Consider the following 18,975-nt stretch of genomic DNA (forward strand, 5'->3'; position numbering starts at 1 on the left):
ACTCAAATGCTTCAGTAAATAGCCAGAGTTTCCAAAGAAAAGTTTCACTCTGAGGGAGCTGTCTAGGGATACTTATCCACAGTGACCGGCAAACAGGGACAAAGTCAGAGATGTAATGTCAGAGACTGGCCAGAGCTCAGGGGTGTGGCCTTCCACACCCACGGTGAAGCTGGCAGGGGGACAGTTGTGAAAAGTGGTGCTGATTCTCCCACTGAGGCCAGTTTGTGTTTGTTCCCCTTGGATGGTCATATGAGCCCACGAGTGCAGGCCACTCTGAGACAGCCCTTCTGCGCCGTTTGCACGAGCATCATCAGAACCACTGTAACACGACCAAGCAGACATTTTAAAGCAAGGGGCAGCTGTCTTTCCTTACCTCTCCAAGAGTGTGCTCACCATCTTCTCAAAAGTCTCGTCACATCTCAGGAGTGGGCTGGTGACCCCCCACTGCAGTGACTTGCTGTACTCATTCAAGCCAAAGTAGAGCTTCTCGCAGCCCACATCCTCCTGATTGAAAACAGAGCAGATGCCCAGTGAAGACAGGGTGCGTGTGTGTGCGTGCATTGTGTGTGTGTGTGTGTGAGTGTGCACGTGTGTGTATGTATGAGTGTGTATGTGAAGAGATATTGGTGGAGGTAAAAGAAAACCCTGCTGTGATGGAGGAGGGTCATCTGTCTATTGGTTAATAAAAAAAACTGCCTTGGCCCTTTAATAGGACAGAAAATTAGGTAGGTGGAGTAGACAGAACAGAATGCTGGGAGAAAGAAGCCGAGTCAGGCAGTCGCCATGATTCTCCTCTCCGATACAGATGCAGGTTAAGATCTTTCCTGGTAAGCTACCACTTCGTGGTGCTACACAGATTACTAAATATGGTTTAATCAAGATGTGAGAATTAGCCAGTAAGAGGCTAGAGCTAATGGGCCAGGCAGTGTTTAAAAGAATACAGTTTCCGTGTAGTTATTCCGGGTGGTGGGATGCAGCCCCATCGCTCCTTCAACACTGCTGTGAAACTTGACACCAACTTTGCATTTCCATGGAACTTAGTGGTATGTTGACATGTTTCCTTCGGGACCAATGGGAACTACACAGAGAAAACAAACTAGGGGTTTGTCTTCCTTCTGTTTAGATTCACAGGCCAGAGACCTTCTTTTCCTGCTAGAAGCAGCTCTCTTTTCTGATGTATCTATTGAGTTTGGGGAGAAACTGAAAACATTTAAGTTTTTTGGTGCTATTTAATTGTGGCAACTCCTTTTACAATAAAAATTAGTTTTCAAATGGAGTAAAAAATACAATGCAATGTGAACATCCTACCTCATTAGACAGAACACATAGCATCAATCCTCCCCCCTCCGACTGACTCAATCATCACCATGCAAGTGAGTAACTTTTGGGATATGACACAAGGATGCCCTCAGAGGACACTGGGATTACGACATGCTGCTGTCTTTCATGCAAGAAGGCCCAGAATATTAAGTAAGTTTTGTGACTTCATAGATTTGATTTTATTTGTTTATACTTTTCTTTTTCTTCAGTTTTATAGTCTTTCCTCATACCTGTGCATTCTATTTTCATGGTTTTTATTTGCATTTTATTGTATTTTTATTTTCATAATTTTGGAAAGTTTTTTAAAGCATTCACTAGTTTATTTTATAAAGAAAAACAAGGCTAATACTAAAATTATAATAATATAAAAATAAATTAGAGGGACCGGGTGATGGTGGCTTCCAGTACTCTGGAGGTAGGGGCAGGTGGATTTCAGTGAGTTTGAGGCCAGCCTGGTCTACAGAGTGAGTTCCAGAACAGCCAGGACTGTTACACAGAGAAACCCTGTCTCAAAAAACCAAAATACATACATACATACATACATATAACATACATACAACACATACACACAAACACACACACAAATAAATAAATAAATAAATTAGAAGAAGAAGATGAGGATAGTAGAAACAAGAATAGACCAGGGGTAAAGTTAGTAACCCTGGAAATGCAAAGAAATTTGTGTATAATATGAACTTTTCTCTCCTTTTTGAGACAGTATTTCATGTAGCCCAGGCTGGCTTTGAACTTGATATGTAGCTGAAGATGATCTTGAGTTTCTGATCCTCCTGTCTTCTCACCTAAAGACTAGCCACCCAATGAACCTTCTATAGGACACTACTCATATCGTTAATGTTATAATAACTGCACTTAGCACATAATGGTATAGTGTTCATAGTTTCGGTGCTCAGAAGAGAAGGGTAGGAGATCAGGGCCAGATAGGGCAAAATAGCAAGATCCCATTTCAAAAAAATCATGACCATATGAAAAATGAAGCATTATGTATGTTAATTAGATGTCTTGACACATTTGTACTGTATTTTTTACCAATCCATGGCTATGTTTAGTGCCAGGTTTTGCCTCCTGGAGAACTGCAAATGTCTAGACATGGAAGACTCACCGTTGTGTCCAGTTGTATCCAGTGGACCTCATTGCTGGAGCTGATTCGAGACTGCTGGGTCTGCAGTGTGTATGGGAAGGAGCTCACTTGGAGCACCAGGAGGTTGAAAGCTTCTAGAACTTCTCTGCAGTTAATGACTCGATCAGCCAATCCGTGAGTTGGCTCACCATGTGACAGAGAGCCCGAAATCATGCTGTAGAAATAATAAAAGTCATGTACCCAACTGACTGGCTACAGGAGCATGGGACAGCACGGAGTGACATTGTACTTATTTTATCTGAGAGGAGAAGATACAATCAGAATGTGATTTGAGAGTTGGGTGTACACAGCTGTGATCGGAAAGCGTGTGAGAAGCTGAGGCAGGATGATTGATAGTTCAAGGCCACCCTGGGCTGTATAATGAGATCTTGCCTCATAAAACAATCATAAAACAAATATGATTTAAATGATAAAAAACCTTTATATCCTTCCTCACTCCTTCCAGACAGATTTTGGGGACTCTCTCCCTCCTGGCTTTTCTTCTGAATATAAACTCGGTCACACAGCCCACAGTAGCTCATCTGTGTTGAGATGGATTGTTTTCCTGTGAAACCTTCCAGCCCTGCAATGACCTTCATCCCTAACAGCCTCCTTCCCTCCTTGGCCTCTAGCCTGAGAGGAGGGTTGGGAGGAGCTGAGAGGCCTTTCTAACTCCACAGTCAGAGAGTTACACCTCTAGGGTTTGCTCAGTCAGTTCAGTTTGGATATGCCAGGTTATCATGTAAACCCAAACCCACATATTTTATTCTAGTTTTCTTTTAATTTTCTTCTGTAATTGTGTGTACATGCATATTCAATCCCTGGAAATCACATGGTAGAAGAGAGAACTGATTCCCTCAAATTATCCTCGGACTTCTAAGTGTGCGTGACTGCTACATGAATGGACACTCATACAATAAATCAGCAGTGGCAGAAACTGAAAATCAACATAAATTGGACAGAAGAGTTGAAGGGGCCAGGAATGGCTAGGAGGAAGTCACCAATGGGAAGACACCAAGTGCAAGGGTCTCTGGGCCTTCACGGCAGGCTATGGAAGAAATGCTGGATCTGCTCATACGGAAGCACTCACCTTGTTAGCTCCACATGGGAGTTGTCATGAACTAGCACAAACAGTGTGTACGGATTCTGTTTCACCCTTCTCATAAAAACTTCAAACTTGCTTTGAATGTCATTGTCCAGGCGAACAACATATTTTTCTGCTCTCTGATGAGCCATCCCATTTTCCTCCAGACCCAGGTCTACAAGGACACCTGCCAAGAAAAAAAAAGTTCCTCTTTTTACACACACCTTTATGTATAACACACACACACACACACACACACACACACACACACACACACACACACATGCTCCGTGTTGACCAGTACTGGGCACTAACCACATAGAGGTTTAGGTTTAGTGAGCAATGCTATTTTTCTTTTCATATTCTATACCAGTTTTGAGGAGGAAATACCAGATTTCTCTTTCTTCAGAACATCCCATTTCACATCTCATTTTCTTATATAAAGGACAAGAAATACATTTCTTCTGTTTTTGTGTGTTTTTAAATTTTAATTAATTTTAAAAATTTTTGTGTTTTGAGACAGGTTTTCATGAGTCTACACTGGCCTCCCTGGATTAGACGGTGAAGGATTAGAGGCTTGGGCCACCACACCCTACTTATAGAACAGACTCAGGGAATGTTGATTCCTGAAGAAAAGCTGTTGAATGTTGAGATCCATTTCATTTCACTCCTTATTGTAGGAAAAGTGCTAATAATGATGTCTACCATAGGCGACCAGGAAAGATCATCAGCTTTGGTTTGCAGACTTTGAGTAAATTAATATACCATAGAACCTTATTTCCCCAAGTTTAGCATAGAAAAGGAAATACAAATCCAGAGCTTTACATATGCCAGGCAAGCACTCCTCCCGCACTATCATACACATTTTCTAGAGGGATGCACGTACACCGAGTGTGGGAGCCTTCAGTGAATGTTAGCGTATTTTCAAATTACTAAAACAAATGGGATTAACCATGATTACTGCATTCTCAAGACATTAGACTGTGATGCTTGGATAGCTCCAGAGACCCTGCTATAACAGCATTTGACACACAAACATCTGAAGTGGGTCTGGGTACATGAAGCTGTCGCTGGGACATGTATAATACACCTGCCTCCTTAGAAACAGAGAGACTTGCATGAATTATACTGATTTCATTTTCTTTTTAAAAAATGATACTAAGCTGAGTGGTGGTGGTGTACGCCTTTAATCCCAGCACTCAGGAGGCAGAGGCAGGCTGATCTCTGTGAGTTTCAGGCCAGCCTGGTCTACAAGGGCTAGTTCCGGGACAGTTTCCAAAGCTACAGAGAAACTCTGTCTCGAAAAAACAAAAAACAAAAAAAGATGCCAACCCAGTTCACATCTACAAACAGTTAGATCTATAAACTGTAACAATAGCCTGGAGCAAAATAAGAAGGAAAAGTGAAAAACACTTTATTATATGAAAAGTTTATCATACCAGAAAAGAAAAACATAAAACTAGTTTTAATTCAAGAAATATTTTTGAGATAGGGTCTTTTATGTAACCTTGGCTGGCCTGAAACACACAGAGGTCTGCCTGCCTCTGCTTCCTGAGTGCTAGGATTAAGTGTGTGTGCCCTAAAATAGGTTTTTATTTGATTTTTATGCATGCATGCGTGTACCTATTTATATGCATACATGTACCTATATGTATGCATATGTGTACCTATATGTATGCATGTGTGTATCTATATGTATGTATGTGCGTACCTATATGTATGTACGCGTGCACCTATATGTATGCATACGTGTACCTATATGTATGTACGCGTGTACCTATATGTATGCATACGTGTACCTATATGTATGTACGTGTGCACCTATATGTATGCATGCGTGTACCTATATATATGCATGCATGTACCTATATGTATGCATGCATGCACCTATATGTATGCATGCCTGCACCTATATGTATGCATGCGTGTACCTATATGTATGCATGTACCTATATGTATGCATGTGTGTACTTATATGTATGCATGCATGCACCTATATGTATGCATGTGTGCACCTATATGTATGCACATGTGCACCTATATGTATGCATGCATGTACCTATATGTATGCATATGTGCACCTATATGTATGCATGTGTACCTATATGTATGCATGTGTGTACCTATATGCATGCATACATGTACCTAGATGTATGCATACGTGTATCTATATGTATGCATATGTGCACTTATATGTATGCATACATGTACCTATATGCATGTGTGTGCAGTGCCCAAGGAAAGCAGAAGAGGGCACTGGTTCTTCTGGAACAGAGTTACAGACAGTTTGGAGTCACTATGTGGGTGCTTGGAATTGAACCCAGGTCCTCAGCAAGAGCAGCCAGTGCTCTTAACCACTGCGCCATCTCTCCAGACCCCCTAGTTTTTTACTAGGAACCTATACTTGGGAGATCGTTTTCAGTTTCCACCTGACGTGTCTCATTTCATTGTGAACGTTTACAACAGGAGGCCACTGTGATGTCTTTTGAAAGCAGAAGACCTGTAATGGTCACTCATCATTCAGGAACTATTTATTGGTTATTGAGTCTGTGAAGTGATCATCAGGGCTGTGCCAAACCTGAGGATACAGAGAGGAGTGAGACAGGTGGTGCCATGATGGGGGCAGCTAGCTGGGCGGGGGGGGGGGGGGAGAAGCCAGCAGAACAGAGGGGATCTGCAGGAGCTTTTTATTCTTGTCTGGAAAGTGGGGAAGAATTGGGCCAGCTGAAAATGAGTCATTAGCAAAGAAGTAGTGGCCGCTACAACATTCAGTAAGAAAAGATCAGATGTTCAACACCGGAAATAAAAGGGAGAATGCAAGTTAAATCCTTAAAAAAAAAAACAAACCCAAAAAACCTTAAAACTGTAAGAAAGAAGTAGGTGGGAAAAACATGTTTTTCATTTCTACAAAACTCACCAACAACACAGGAAGAAGCCAGCAAACCCCTGAATTAAAGCAAACTAAAATGACAGTTCTGCAACTCCAGGTACATGGTCAGAAAGCCGGTGGGAAGAACGGAGAGTGGCAGAGACACTCACTTCTGTGAACACGTCACCATGCACGGCAGCCAACCCCCAGTGGGGTCGACATGGCAACAGAGGAGTCCTCGCTGTCATGAGGAACGTGCAGTGCAACAGTGGAGATGGGAGAGAAGGACTTGAGGAGAAACACAAGCCCAGGCTTGAAGACAAAAGGAATGCGCACCAACACTTCAGTCTACAGGGACGTGCGGCTGCGATTACATAAGCAATACAAAGTCCCAGGGAATGGTGCTAGATGAGACATTGTTTCTTCTTGTGAGAAAAAGAAGTCACAAGTAGAAACAGGGGAAGTGTCAAGCTGATTTTGTGTTTGTTTTAGAATTGGAGGTCTCAATATGAACTCATTACTTAAATGTATACATAGAAGTAAAGAGGTGTGCATGTCTGGGCTAAGACACGCACTTATACTTTCTAGTTCTCTCTGCCAACTGTGCCTAAAATGACATAGCAATGTCCTTACCATAGCAATAAGCGTGCCAATGCCCAGATCTGGGCTTTTAGATACCCTTTTCAATAAAAGAATCAAAACTTTTGGGGAAAAAGTTAGTCTCTGGACTTGGCGGCCAGTGAATCGGCAAGCCTGAGCCCCCGAGTTGATCCTGGACCGCACAAAAGCTGGTTGTGGTGGCTTGCATTTGTAACCGCAGCACTCTCCTCAGGTGAGACGAGAGGCAGGGAACAGCCAGGGAGCTCGCGAGCTAACCTGGAGTACGAATGTCAGAAACATCGAGAAACACACTACCGTGGGGCTGGGAAGATAGGTCAGTGGTTAAGAGCACTTGTTGCTCTAGCAGAGAAGCTAAGTTTGGTTCCCAGGACCCACATGTGGCTCACAAGTATCCATAACTCCAGTCCCAGGGGATGCAATGCTTTCTTCTGACCTCAGTGGGGTAGACACACCGGTGGTGCAAACACATGCAAACAGAACACTCCTGCACATAAAATAAAATGAAATCTAAAATAAAAAAAGTTAGAAAGAGAAAGAGAGGTAGAGAGGGCCGGGGGGGTGGGAGTGGCAAACCAGAGTCTTGACAGGCTCTCCTAGTAGCCCTGATAGAGACCAGAGCCAGGACAGGTTTCTAATAGCCCTTGCCGGGGACCAGGCCTTAGTTTGGGCTTACTGGAGGAGGCTAGTACTGAGCAAACGCTTCTCCAAGAAACCACAACTCAGGGGCAACCAGTCACCAGGCACCCCCTGGCCTTCTTTGTCTCAGCAGAAGACCACAGACCACAGTCTCCTGATAATTAAAGATAGCTTTCCTACCCTGCTTCCGGAAGGTCCCTAACAGTAGGACCGTCCACCAATCAGTTCCCAGACTAATCTTTCCTCCACCAATCAGCCCCCAGACTAATCTTTCCTCCACCAATCAGCACCCAGACTAATCTTTCCCCCACCAATTAGTCCCAGATTAATCCCTCCTCCCTGGACTTCCCCTAACTCTCCTCAAAAGGAGTTTGTGACTTTCTTGGGAGGTGGCCTTGCACCACCCCAGAGCGGGAATAAAGCGCTCTTGTTTATTAGATCTGTGACTGTAGGTCTTTTCTTGGGGCCTTCTCTTGGACCCTAACAAAACTCCCAAAAGTTGTCATCTGACCCCCTGACACACACACGTGTGCGGGCACACACGTACACACATGCACACACACTGCCTGCAAGAGATTCTAATAGCCAATGCTGGAAATTCTGAGCAACAACATAAAACAACACTGATAGAAACAATCCAGAGGTTAAAATTAATATCCATGGGTCATTCTGGTAAGAAGGAAGGGAGGGAGGAAAGAAGAAAGGAGTTAAGGAAGGGGGAATGGTTTTCCTTCACAGAATTCAGTTAATAAACTCCAAATAAATGTTTGGAAATGAAAGAATCTCTGTTTTGACTTCTTTTTTCCACGTGGAGAGTTTTTATTGGAGGGAAGGGAGCAAAGGGAGCGAAGGGGAGCACAGAGCAGCCAGCCTCATGGGAAGGGGGGAGTGTACAGAGAGAGCTAGGAAGCTAGAGAAAGAGGGAGTGATGATTGTAACTGCTGGCCGACAGGGGGCACTGCCAGCCTTTTTGCTACTAAAGTAGCTTTTACAGAAATAATCTGTTTATCGTTTTCATTTTACAAAAATCCAATGGTACTGAACATCTTTCCATGTGTTCATCACACACACACACACACACACACACACACACTATTGGGATACTTCACCTATAATCTGTCTTGTCTCTTTATAATTGAGTTGTAACAGATCTTTAAGTATTGTTGCTATAGTCTCCTACCAAATACATGTTTTGAGAGTGGTCTTATATATATAGTACAGGCTGGCTTCAACCTTCCTATGTAGTCAAGGATGCTCTTGAACTCTTAATCTTCCTGTCTCCCATTCCAAGTGGTGAGATTACAGGTGTGTGCTAACATGCCTGGCAATAGATATATGATTTTTAAATAGTTTCTCCTATTTTCTGGGTTATCATTTCTCTCTCTTAAAACAAAAGCATTTCAACGTTGAGGTGGCCAGTTTATGTATTTGGGAATGTCTAGCTTCTGGTGTTCTAGCCAGTTAAGACAGGCCTGGAGAGTTGTGATCCCAGCACTCAGGACACAGAGGCAGGAGGATCTCTGTGAAGTCAAGGCCACCCTGGTCTATATACTGAGCTCTAGGACAGCCAGATAGCCAGGACTCCATAAAGATACCTGTCTCACAAAAAAAAAAGAAAAAAGAAAGAAAAGAAAGGAAGGAAGGGAGGGAGGGATGGAGGGAGAAAGAAAGAAAGGAAGAGAGAAAGAGAGAGAGAGGTCATCAATTAACGATCTGTAGCTTAAGATGGCCTCATACTCTTGATTCTCCTGCCTCTGCTTCCTGGGTGCTGGGATCATGGGATTACAGGAATATACCACCATTCCAAGACCAACTTTATTCTTTCGTACATGGGTATCCAGTTGTCCCAGCACCATTTATTTAAAAGCTTGTTCTTTCTCCATTAAACTACTTGGCACTCTGGTAAAGGTTCAATTGAACATAAATGAGAAGGCTTTGTTTTTCTGGGCTCTTATATCAGTTTCATTGATCTGGGTGTCTGTCCTTCTGTCTGCACCACACTGGATCACTGTAGTTTATTTTCCATACTTGGACAGCAGAGGAAGGCAGATTTCCATAAATTTGAGGCCAGTCTGCTATATGTATCAAGTTCCAGGACAGTCAAGGCTACAAAGAGAAACTATAGATCAAAAAATTGCTTGAAATAATTCTTTTGCTGTGTAGTCTGGTGTGTTTATATATGCTTATATTCAATTTTTCTCACTTTTATCATTTTGAATATTTTATTATGTGTAAACCATAAAAGCTGATACATGAAAGTAGAAGGGAGGATATCTGGGATGAAGAAGTGGACCAGCTGTGGAGGAAAGAGTAGGCAGTAAGAGCAGACACATCTGAGTACATGTTACAGACATGTATATGACACTCTGATGAAACCTGTTATCTTGTGCGATTAATAAGTGCTAAATGTGTAAATTGCTTTAAGCATCAAAAGAATATAATCCTTTTGTACCTAGCTCTTTTATTCCTTAAAGAGAAACATTTTCATTAGTTTCTGGCGTAGCCTTCATGTTTTGTTACTTAGAATCCAGAAATGGTCACAAGCGTTCACAAACAGCTGCTCTGAGAAAAGCCACCTCTGCTTGTTCTGTCTTTTTAATTTAAGTCATCAATGATAGTTCTACTGGGTAAGTAAAAATTATTCTCCAAAAACATCATGGCCATGTCTTTCACAGTTCACCAATCCACAATAAAAAGTGGATTTTATTAAAAAGAGTGCTGGATCCACCCAGGAAACCAATAGAGGAAGTAGGCCTCTGGGTTAGAGCTACCAGAATAATACATATTTTTGGGTTTTGGATGAATGGAAACTTAGGAAGCACAAGCATTCTTTTTTGAGACGAGTTGCCACTCACTGAGTTCTAGAAGTGAAGTAGCTAGGAACCATTTCTTTTCTAAATGATATTAATCTGACTCTCTGGAAGCCGACACTGGGTAGTACCCAATCATTGCATCCCTGAAGAAATGAACAACTCTAAACATCTTGAGTGAGGAATCTTCTTGGATCCAAGGTACCAAGAGACCACAATGGAGGATTTGTGTCCTCTCTTTTCATTATTGAAGAATGCAGAATCTAGATGTGCTGAAAGAAAACTTAGACATTAACTTAGGGTCCTCTTCGTAGAATAAGAAAAAAAAATCATCTCCCTTGGGCAAGTTCTTTACTGTGTACGGGGCTAGAAGGGAAATAGAGCCAAGAACACATGCCACATGTTTACGGGACCCACAGACCAAAAGCAATGACCAGAATAAATGGCCAACACTATTGGAGATATTAATACTCAGGGACCTCTTGGATGTCCAGGAATCAGTGAAGATGAGCTGGAACTGTTCCAATACTCCATTGACTATTTGAAGAAAATAGTATATTCTGATATACATCCTGATTCTTGATTTTTTAAGCAATAATTTTCTTTTTTAAATACCTAATTTTTATTCCTTGCCTTTCCTATCAAAGAGATAACAATCAAACAAGCAACAACAACAAAGCAAAACAAAAAACTGTTAGTTTTATCCATTCATCTTCTCTGTGGATCTCTGTGACAGATTTCTGCAAAGTTATGGTATGCAAAACAAAACAAAAAATGAATTCTTAAAGATATGAAAATCAGGCCAGGTATATAGCTCAGGATCGAATTCTTGCTTAGTGTTCATGAGGTCTTGAGTTCTATTGCCTCCTCCTTCTTCCTACCATATGACACATGAAAATCAAGAAATATTAAATCATTAAAAGATTCTCAGTTGTTTTTTTTTTTTTTTTTTTTGCCAGGTGGTGATGGTAAATGCTTTTAACCCAGCACTCAGAGGCAGAGGCAAGTGTATCTCTGTGAGTTCAGGCCAGCCTGGTCTTTAGAGTGAGTTTCAGGACAGCCAGGGCTATACAGAGAAACCCTGTCTCAGAAAAATAAAATAAGGGGGCTGGAGAGATGGCTCAGAGGTTAAGAGCACTGCCTGCTCTTCCAAAGGTCCTGAGTTCAATTCCCAGCAACCACATGGTGGCTCACAACCATCTGTATGGGGTCTGGTGCCCTCTTCTGGCCTGCAGGCATACACACAGACAGAATATTGTATACATAATAAATAAATGAATATTTAAAACAAAAGAAAAATAAAATAAAATAGATCTCAGTTTTTAAAATTTATTTCAACATGTACTTTTATCTTAGGGTTTTTTTTTTGTTTGTTGTTTTGATAAAACACCATGACCAAAAGGGTCATGGGGAGGAAAGGGTTTATTTCACATCACAGTCTGTCACTGACAGAAGGCATGGGAGGACCCTGGAGGTGGGAAAGAAGCAGAGACCATGGAGGGGTGCTGCTTACTGGCTTGTCCCCTATGGCTTGCTCAGCTCGTTTTCTTATAGAACCCAGGACCACCAGTCCAGGGTGGCACTGCCCTCAGTGAGCTGGGCCCTCCCACACCAATCATCAATAAAGAAAATGCACCACAGGCCAATCTAGTGGAACATTTTCTCAATTGAAAGCCTCTTCCCAAATGACTTCAGCTGGTGTTGTGTTAACAGAAAACTAGCAGCGCACAATTCTCTTACCCTCGTATTCTCTTTTTATAGAAACAAAACGAAACCATAAAAGTTAGCTAAAATTCCAGTAGCTACTTTCAGAGTCCCTTCTGGCTGGGAGGCCCCACCCTTCTGTCTTCTCACTGGGGGAAAATTCTTTAATCTGGGTTTCAGAGACTGTGAAAGCCTGCACTATGGGGTTGCTTGGATTGCAGGGAAATAGCTCCTGGCCTGCACAAGGACAGCATTCTAGACACACAAATGACATTCAGCGCCATAATCTTGTCTGCCTAAGAGGCTTGTGTACTGAAGGCCTCTACTCTTGACCAATAGTAAGTTCTAGAATGTGTTTCCAAAATTTGAGTTTGCAAGAGGAATTCCAAATCTTATCTATTATTGTTATCTTTTTCTTTTAAAACACATTTTCGCTTAACAAATCAATTTTTAAAATGTTATGAAAACTTGGTTTAGCAAATATTTATGACCTGTCTGCCAATGGCTAGATAGCCATGTTCCTTGAATGTTTCACTTCGTGGCTGAAGAGAAAGTTCTAGAGGCACCCACCCTCGTAGCTAGGGAATCTTAAGGATACATCTGAGTAGTACTGGTGGAAGAAAAGCTGGGAAGTTTCTGGTAGCAAATTAAGTCCAGATATAATATTAACGGAAAAGATCAATGGTCACAGTGGCAAGAGAGCTGGGACATGCGAGCCAGGGAGCAGGGTGCTACAGCCGGGTGAGAGGTGGGGAAGGGACGGGGAACACGGGAGCCAGGGAGCAGGGTGCTACAGCCAGGTAAGAGGTGGGGAAGGGATGGGAGCTCAGCACAGCTCTTCAGGTTTGGCAGTTGGAAGAGGAAGCTGGGCAGGGTAGTCTGTCTTTGGGAATGGGTGGAGTCAACTGATAGAATGAGAACTGGTTGGAAGGAGAATGAGCAGGAGAGGCGGCACTAACAGTGGGGTGGGGCAGCTGGACTGAAACAGAAGGGAACCCTTCTGTCACTCAGGAGGACGGGGCATGGAGAAAGGAAAATAAGCATGTTTCCAAAGCCAGGCGGTGGTGGTGCATTCCTTTAGTCCCAGGATTTGGGAGTCAGAGGCAGGTGCATCTCTGTGAGTTTGAGGCCAGCCTCGTCTGGTCTACAGCCAGGACAGCTAGGGCCACACAAAGAAAATCCTGATTAAAAAAAAATTCTAGTTTTGAAGGCAAGATGGTTTTAATCTGAAGTTTTTGAGCTTTTCTCCCTTAAGGATAAGAATAAAAGGGTGTCAGCAGCATTGCTAAGAAAGAAGTGTGAGACCAGACACTCAAGTCTGCCAGAGTCTGTGCAGAGTGGAGAGACAGCCCCATAAACCAAAGAAGATATTAACATGGAGATGACTGGGAAGATGCCTCCACTCGCAGCAGCTGACACTTTGATTATGTGCCAAAGGACTTTGCGGTCTGCGTTAGGAGCTGTTGAGTGGATGATTCCAGCAGGGCATGGATATGCTCTTTGGCAGGTGGCTGCAGAGGAGAACGGGCCAGAAGGAACTGAAGACTGTTTAGGACACTCTCTGGGTCACACACCTAGAGAGGAGTGGACAGGTAGGTTCTGTTTGCACAGGGGAGTTTCCAGTGTTTGTCCCTTTGTTCTGGGTCAGAGTGGCTTCCCAAGACCTTCAGCCTTCACTTGTCACCACCTACTAAGTGCGTCTTCTTTTTCATGATGAAGATTTAAGTGACCAACAAGGGAGAGTAAAGTTGGTGGGGTGAGGAGGCATGTTTCAGAAGTGGAAACGTTTCTTCAACCCCTTAAGTTAGCCTCCAAATCGCTGCCAATCCGTGCCCATCTGGACCAGATAATCTACTTGTAACCAATAAGTAGCTTTGGAGTCTTCACAGTTGTGAGCGTGTGTGGGCACCAGATTCGCCTCACTGGTCCCATCGGTGTGGCGCATCCTGCACTGGTGCCACCGCACCTGTTCCCATTTGATGGACATGTCACTTGCACAGAGTGGGGAGCCCCCAGCTAAGAACAGTCACCAATACTGACCCCATGCACTTTGTTCTTATTGTGCTTGTATGGTAGTGTTCTAATCGACACAATGTGGAGTTTCCTGAGTTGTTAGAATTTTAAATCACTGGGCAAATTTGTAAAGGTTTAACCAATTTCTTTTCTCTTTTCACCTTTGAACTTCTTTGTATTGCTTTCTCTTGTCCTCCCTTCCTTCCTCTGTCCTTCACTCCCCATCCCCTCTTTCCTTGATCAGAATGTGAGGTAGAGGCCATGAGCTTCACCCTGAGCTGGGTCTGCAGTGACGCAATGGGTTCTATTTCCATCTTTCTCCTTCAGGCACACATGAGCTGCCAAGGACAGGCCCTTTCTAAGTGTCTGGCTGGCTGCTGAGACATTCTCTTTAGGGAAACAGGGTCAGGAAGAAGACCATGAAATCAGTTCTTCTCCCTCCGTCCTACCCTCTGTTTCTTTGCCCCATTCAGAACTGTGCACTTGCTTGGTGCCAGACCTAAGAGAGGCCTTAATGAAACTCTGGCATTCAACAGTGAAAGCATGGATTTCTCTCGAGGGTCTGCCTCTGTGTCCACGGGCAAGTTCAGCTCTCCATTTTCATGGTGAAATAGGAGGAAACTGAGTCAGATGCTTTCTGGGGAACCTTTTATTTTAATGGCTATCATAGTTAAGTGGTGTTTTAATGAGTAATTTCTTACTCCATCCTGGACAACTTTTCTTTACACATTAACACTTATATAGACTTTCCTATTAGCCAGTATGTGTTCTAAAATTATGAAGGCACTTAAATATGAAGACACATTTTGGTATAGTTATAATATGAAATACTGTGTATTAATTAAGAATGTTGCTTATAAAAACTTTTCCTGTCAAGTGGTAGTGGCACACGCCTTTAATCCCAGCACTCAGGCGGCAGAGACAGGTGGATCTCTGTGAGTTCGAGGCCAGTCTGATCTACAGAGAGAGTTCCAGAATAGGCTCCAAAGCTACAGAGAAACCCTGTCTTGAGACCCTCCCCCCCCCAAGAAAAAAGCTTTTCCTGGTCTGGAAGTACACGTGCACTGTGATAGCAGGGACAGATACAGGCAGGAAGGAGTGCAGCACCAGGTGGTCAGTAGTCTGTTAGCAACCAAGTTTTCATATTGGTGCCCTTGACTATGGAATTACACATGTTTAATTTTGTGGGAATTGAATGCAGAGCCTCAAACACGCTAACTACATACCCTACCACTAACTTGTAACCTCAGTCTACAAATGTCTACATTTTCTACTTTGTTACTTTCATTTTTCAAAATAATACCACAGGGTCAGAAAGATGGCTCAGAGGGCAAACATGCTTGCTGTCTTAAGTGTGACCCCTGGACCCCACAGTGGAAAGAGAAAAGCAACTTCCAAAAGAGTTCTTCTTTGACTCCAGCACATGTTCTGTTTCTCTCTCTCTCTGTCTCTCTCTGTCTCTCTCTGTCTCTGTCTCTCTCTCTCTCTCTGTCTCTCTCTCTCTCTCTCTCTCTCTCACACACACACACACACACACACACTCCACAATCATGTTTTTTTCTATAATTAAAAAAGAATGGTATTTTTAAGTATATAAAAGTGACTGCTACTCCAAAAATTTTCATTTTCATTTTAGAAGATTCTCTGGAAGTCTGTATAATTTTTGACAGACATTGTCAATATGTGCAGAATCCATAAGCTACATTTTCAAAACTTTGAATTCACTAAATTTTATGTTTTTGAATATAATGAAAATAAAATCTTTAAGTAAATTTTGTGTGACAAAGCTAAGAGTAAAAAAATCAAAATTATAATTCACGTTGTTTTCCAGATCTGCCTATAATGTGACTCCCACCCCAGATTAGAAGCCTATAAAACTGATAAGATTCTAGTATATGTCTGAAGAATGACAATCTTAAAATACACAGAAACACCCTGAGCTCCGAGAGGAGGGAGGAAAGGCGGACCGCTGAGAGGTTATTCTGGAAAAGGCTCTTAGATGATGCTCACTCAGAATAGGTGCTCTATGACGTGTTTGCTGAAACATGACTTGGGATATCAGACCACAGACCAAGGGACACTGTGAATGCAAAAGGATGTAAGTAAGTAAACCAGAGAAGGCACACCCTCTATGTATGGAAGAGAAAAGCCAGGAGGAATAGCAGGTCGGGTTACGTGGACCAATGGAAGCCCATCCACTCCCCCACAGTGGAGGGGAGGAAAGAAAACAGAGTGACCGGAGTTGTCAAGGAAGGATCCCCTCCTCCTCCTTTTGCTTATTTCCAAATGGCCATTACATAGCTTGGCATTCAGAGATTTAAAGATTAAAAGGCAGACTGCACTGAGGCCTCCTGAAGCTGTGGCCAACACTCCCTACATGTCAGCCAGATAGGCGGAAGCCTACTCTTGGCTCGCCTGGCCCCTGAAACTCGTAAGGGAAGGTTTCATATGCCGCCATGCTGTCCAAAGTGTGGTCCTTTGATCCACAGTAGCCAGGAGGCTGGGGGATGGCTCGGGCTCCCTAGATACAGTGGGGAGATCTGTATCTTAGAAGATTCCCTGGAAATCTGGATAAATCTGACAGATGCTGTCTATTGGTGTGGAATCCATAAGCTACATTGTTAGAACTTTGAATTCATTAAAATTTCTGTTTTCAAATATAATAAGTAATACATTTTTTTAATGTAGCAAAAAGATTAATCCTCCATCTAAAATTTGTGTCTTTCCCCCAGATAAGATAACCAAAAGGAAACTGACACTTAAAATTTTCTTTTTAAACCTGGTTTGTGCCAGGAAATGGTGATCGATGCCTTTAATCCCAGCACTCAAGAGGCAGAGGCCTGGTAGTTAAAGGCCAGCCTGGTCCACAGAGCAAATGTGAGGACAGTCATGGCTACAGAGAAAGTCTGTCTTAAAAAACCAAAACCCAAACAAACAAACAAATAAAATCCTGGTTTATAGGAAAACCAACATTGCCTTAGCTATCCCAATTTCCTAAATTCTTTATAGCTCTTTATAATTCTAGGCAAATTTTATTTTCATGAGGAGATATATTTAACACAGACTTGTAAAATTTTTGTTTTCTACCATTTCCATGTTCTAGAGGGAAATGTTTCCTTGTATTTGACCTCTAAGCTCTTGGAAAGAATTTTAACTTGGCTTCTTGTTGCTGATGTGGAAAATAGTGTTCTGGTGTCTGCGCTGAAAATGCACTGGCAACCTACTAAGTGTTTGAGAATTCACACTGAGAAATGACCTGCCTGGGCACAGGAAGAATTCAAGTGGCGTTGAGCCAGCATCCCCACAGACTCTAGACTTTTCTAAGCAGATGGCAGTCCCACGCATGACATCACAAACTTACGCCATCTGGCAAGCACACACATCAGTTTAGCCTTGGCCTCCAAGGGCAAAAGGTCTGGGTCCTTAAAGTTTTTTTTAAAGTTATTTTTATTACTAAAGAATGTTTTAAATGTCTTCTGAACATTTGGACTAAGTGAGAGAAAGGGATGAAGGGATCTAATGCTGGAATAAACAGAAACTCAGAAAAGTTCATTCTCACCTGATTGTCGGACCCGTTGGAGAGTTTGCTGGACCAGAACTTCCGATCGTGGGACGATGATGATGAAGTCCACTTTGCTAAAGTGGCCAAGGTCCAGGCTCTGGCTGCCACTGTCCGCAATTGCACACACCTGGGACAATAGTCTTCTGGCAACTGTGAGCTGTGGTTGATAAATTTGGAAGGTTTCGTTATCTACATCTAAAATTAAAAAAAGTTATAAGAACAATATTAATTTAGTTCTTTGACAGGCATTATGAATCCATATGGAGACTTAAACACAGTGGAAAAGCGATATCTTGCAGATGGACCTCTATGAATTTGCCCGTGTCCCCTAAACCTGACTGAAAGGCTATCTAGAGAACTGCATGAGACAGTTTTACAAATGAATTATTTAAAATCTGGAGGATTACAGTCCTTTCCCTAAAAGCAGAGACAGGCCACACTGTCACAGCTGGACCAGGACTTGGCTGCAGAAAGGCCGTATTTAGGTCTTTAGGATTCTCAGTACTGTCCAGTGCTCAAGCCCAGGCCGCCCAGGGAGGCAGGCAATGCTGCAGCTCTAACACTGCAGGATTCCTTTGGTTCTCTGGATGATACCACAGTGATCATTTCTTCCTCAGCAAGTCAGCGGCAACATGGCCTGAAATATCCTCTCTGTGACCAGATACCATGGCCAGAGACATAACCTTCACCTTTCTTCCTGTTCGGCTTGGCTTTGTTAGCATGTGTGACCTGGCAGGCCTATGAGGTGCAGTCATGGCCAGGACTGAGGCCAGGACTATCCAGAGACCTGCCTTGTGACACAGCCAGCCGGGCTGTCAATAGTGAGATGCTGTACCGTCCAGATACTCTATTAATGACAGAAGCTCTTTATTACAAGTTTTTACCAATCCCTGTACACATCCCCCCCTCCACAGACAACAGAAGATCCAAGTCTAGTGAACAAAATGCCTGGGCAGGGAACTGCCATGCCTTCTTGAAAACGTTGCTCCTTATCGGGGACACGTTCTGGCACTTTAACTGAAGTGAAATTACAAGGGTCTAATTAACCAGCGCTCCCTAGTTATCTAAACTGAGGCACGGCTGGGGCAGCTGGTACGCTGGACACTGACTGCAAGTCCCTGCTTGCTGACAAAATGAACAGACCCACAGAGCTTGATGTCGTGTTTCAGGGGCAGAGCTGGGAGAGCAGCTCGGTGGTAGGGCCCACCTGTGGATGTG

The 18,975-nt window shown here is 42.9% G+C and overlaps 1 protein-coding gene across 5 annotated transcripts in view; it reads right to left on the reverse strand.

Annotated features, from left to right (window-relative positions):
- Nucleotides 1-18,975, reverse strand: part of Greb1l (GREB1 like retinoic acid receptor coactivator) — a 254,743-nt gene that overhangs the window by 27,330 nt on the left and 208,438 nt on the right. For all 5 annotated transcript variants that reach the window (XM_075969307.1, XM_075969306.1, XM_075969308.1 and 2 more), the window contains 4 exons: nucleotides 17,755-17,952; nucleotides 3,549-3,729; nucleotides 2,441-2,633; nucleotides 374-504 (listed from right to left, as the gene is read on the reverse strand). In XM_075969307.1, coding sequence (XP_075825422.1) covers nucleotides 374-504; nucleotides 2,441-2,633; nucleotides 3,549-3,729; nucleotides 17,755-17,952 — 703 coding nt within the window. The remainder of the gene's footprint in view (nucleotides 1-373; nucleotides 505-2,440; nucleotides 2,634-3,548; nucleotides 3,730-17,754; nucleotides 17,953-18,975) is intronic.

This window comes from Microtus pennsylvanicus, chromosome 4, assembly GCF_037038515.1.
Source record: "Microtus pennsylvanicus isolate mMicPen1 chromosome 4, mMicPen1.hap1, whole genome shotgun sequence".
In the NCBI taxonomy this organism is placed as follows: Eukaryota; Metazoa; Chordata; class Mammalia; order Rodentia; family Cricetidae; genus Microtus; species Microtus pennsylvanicus.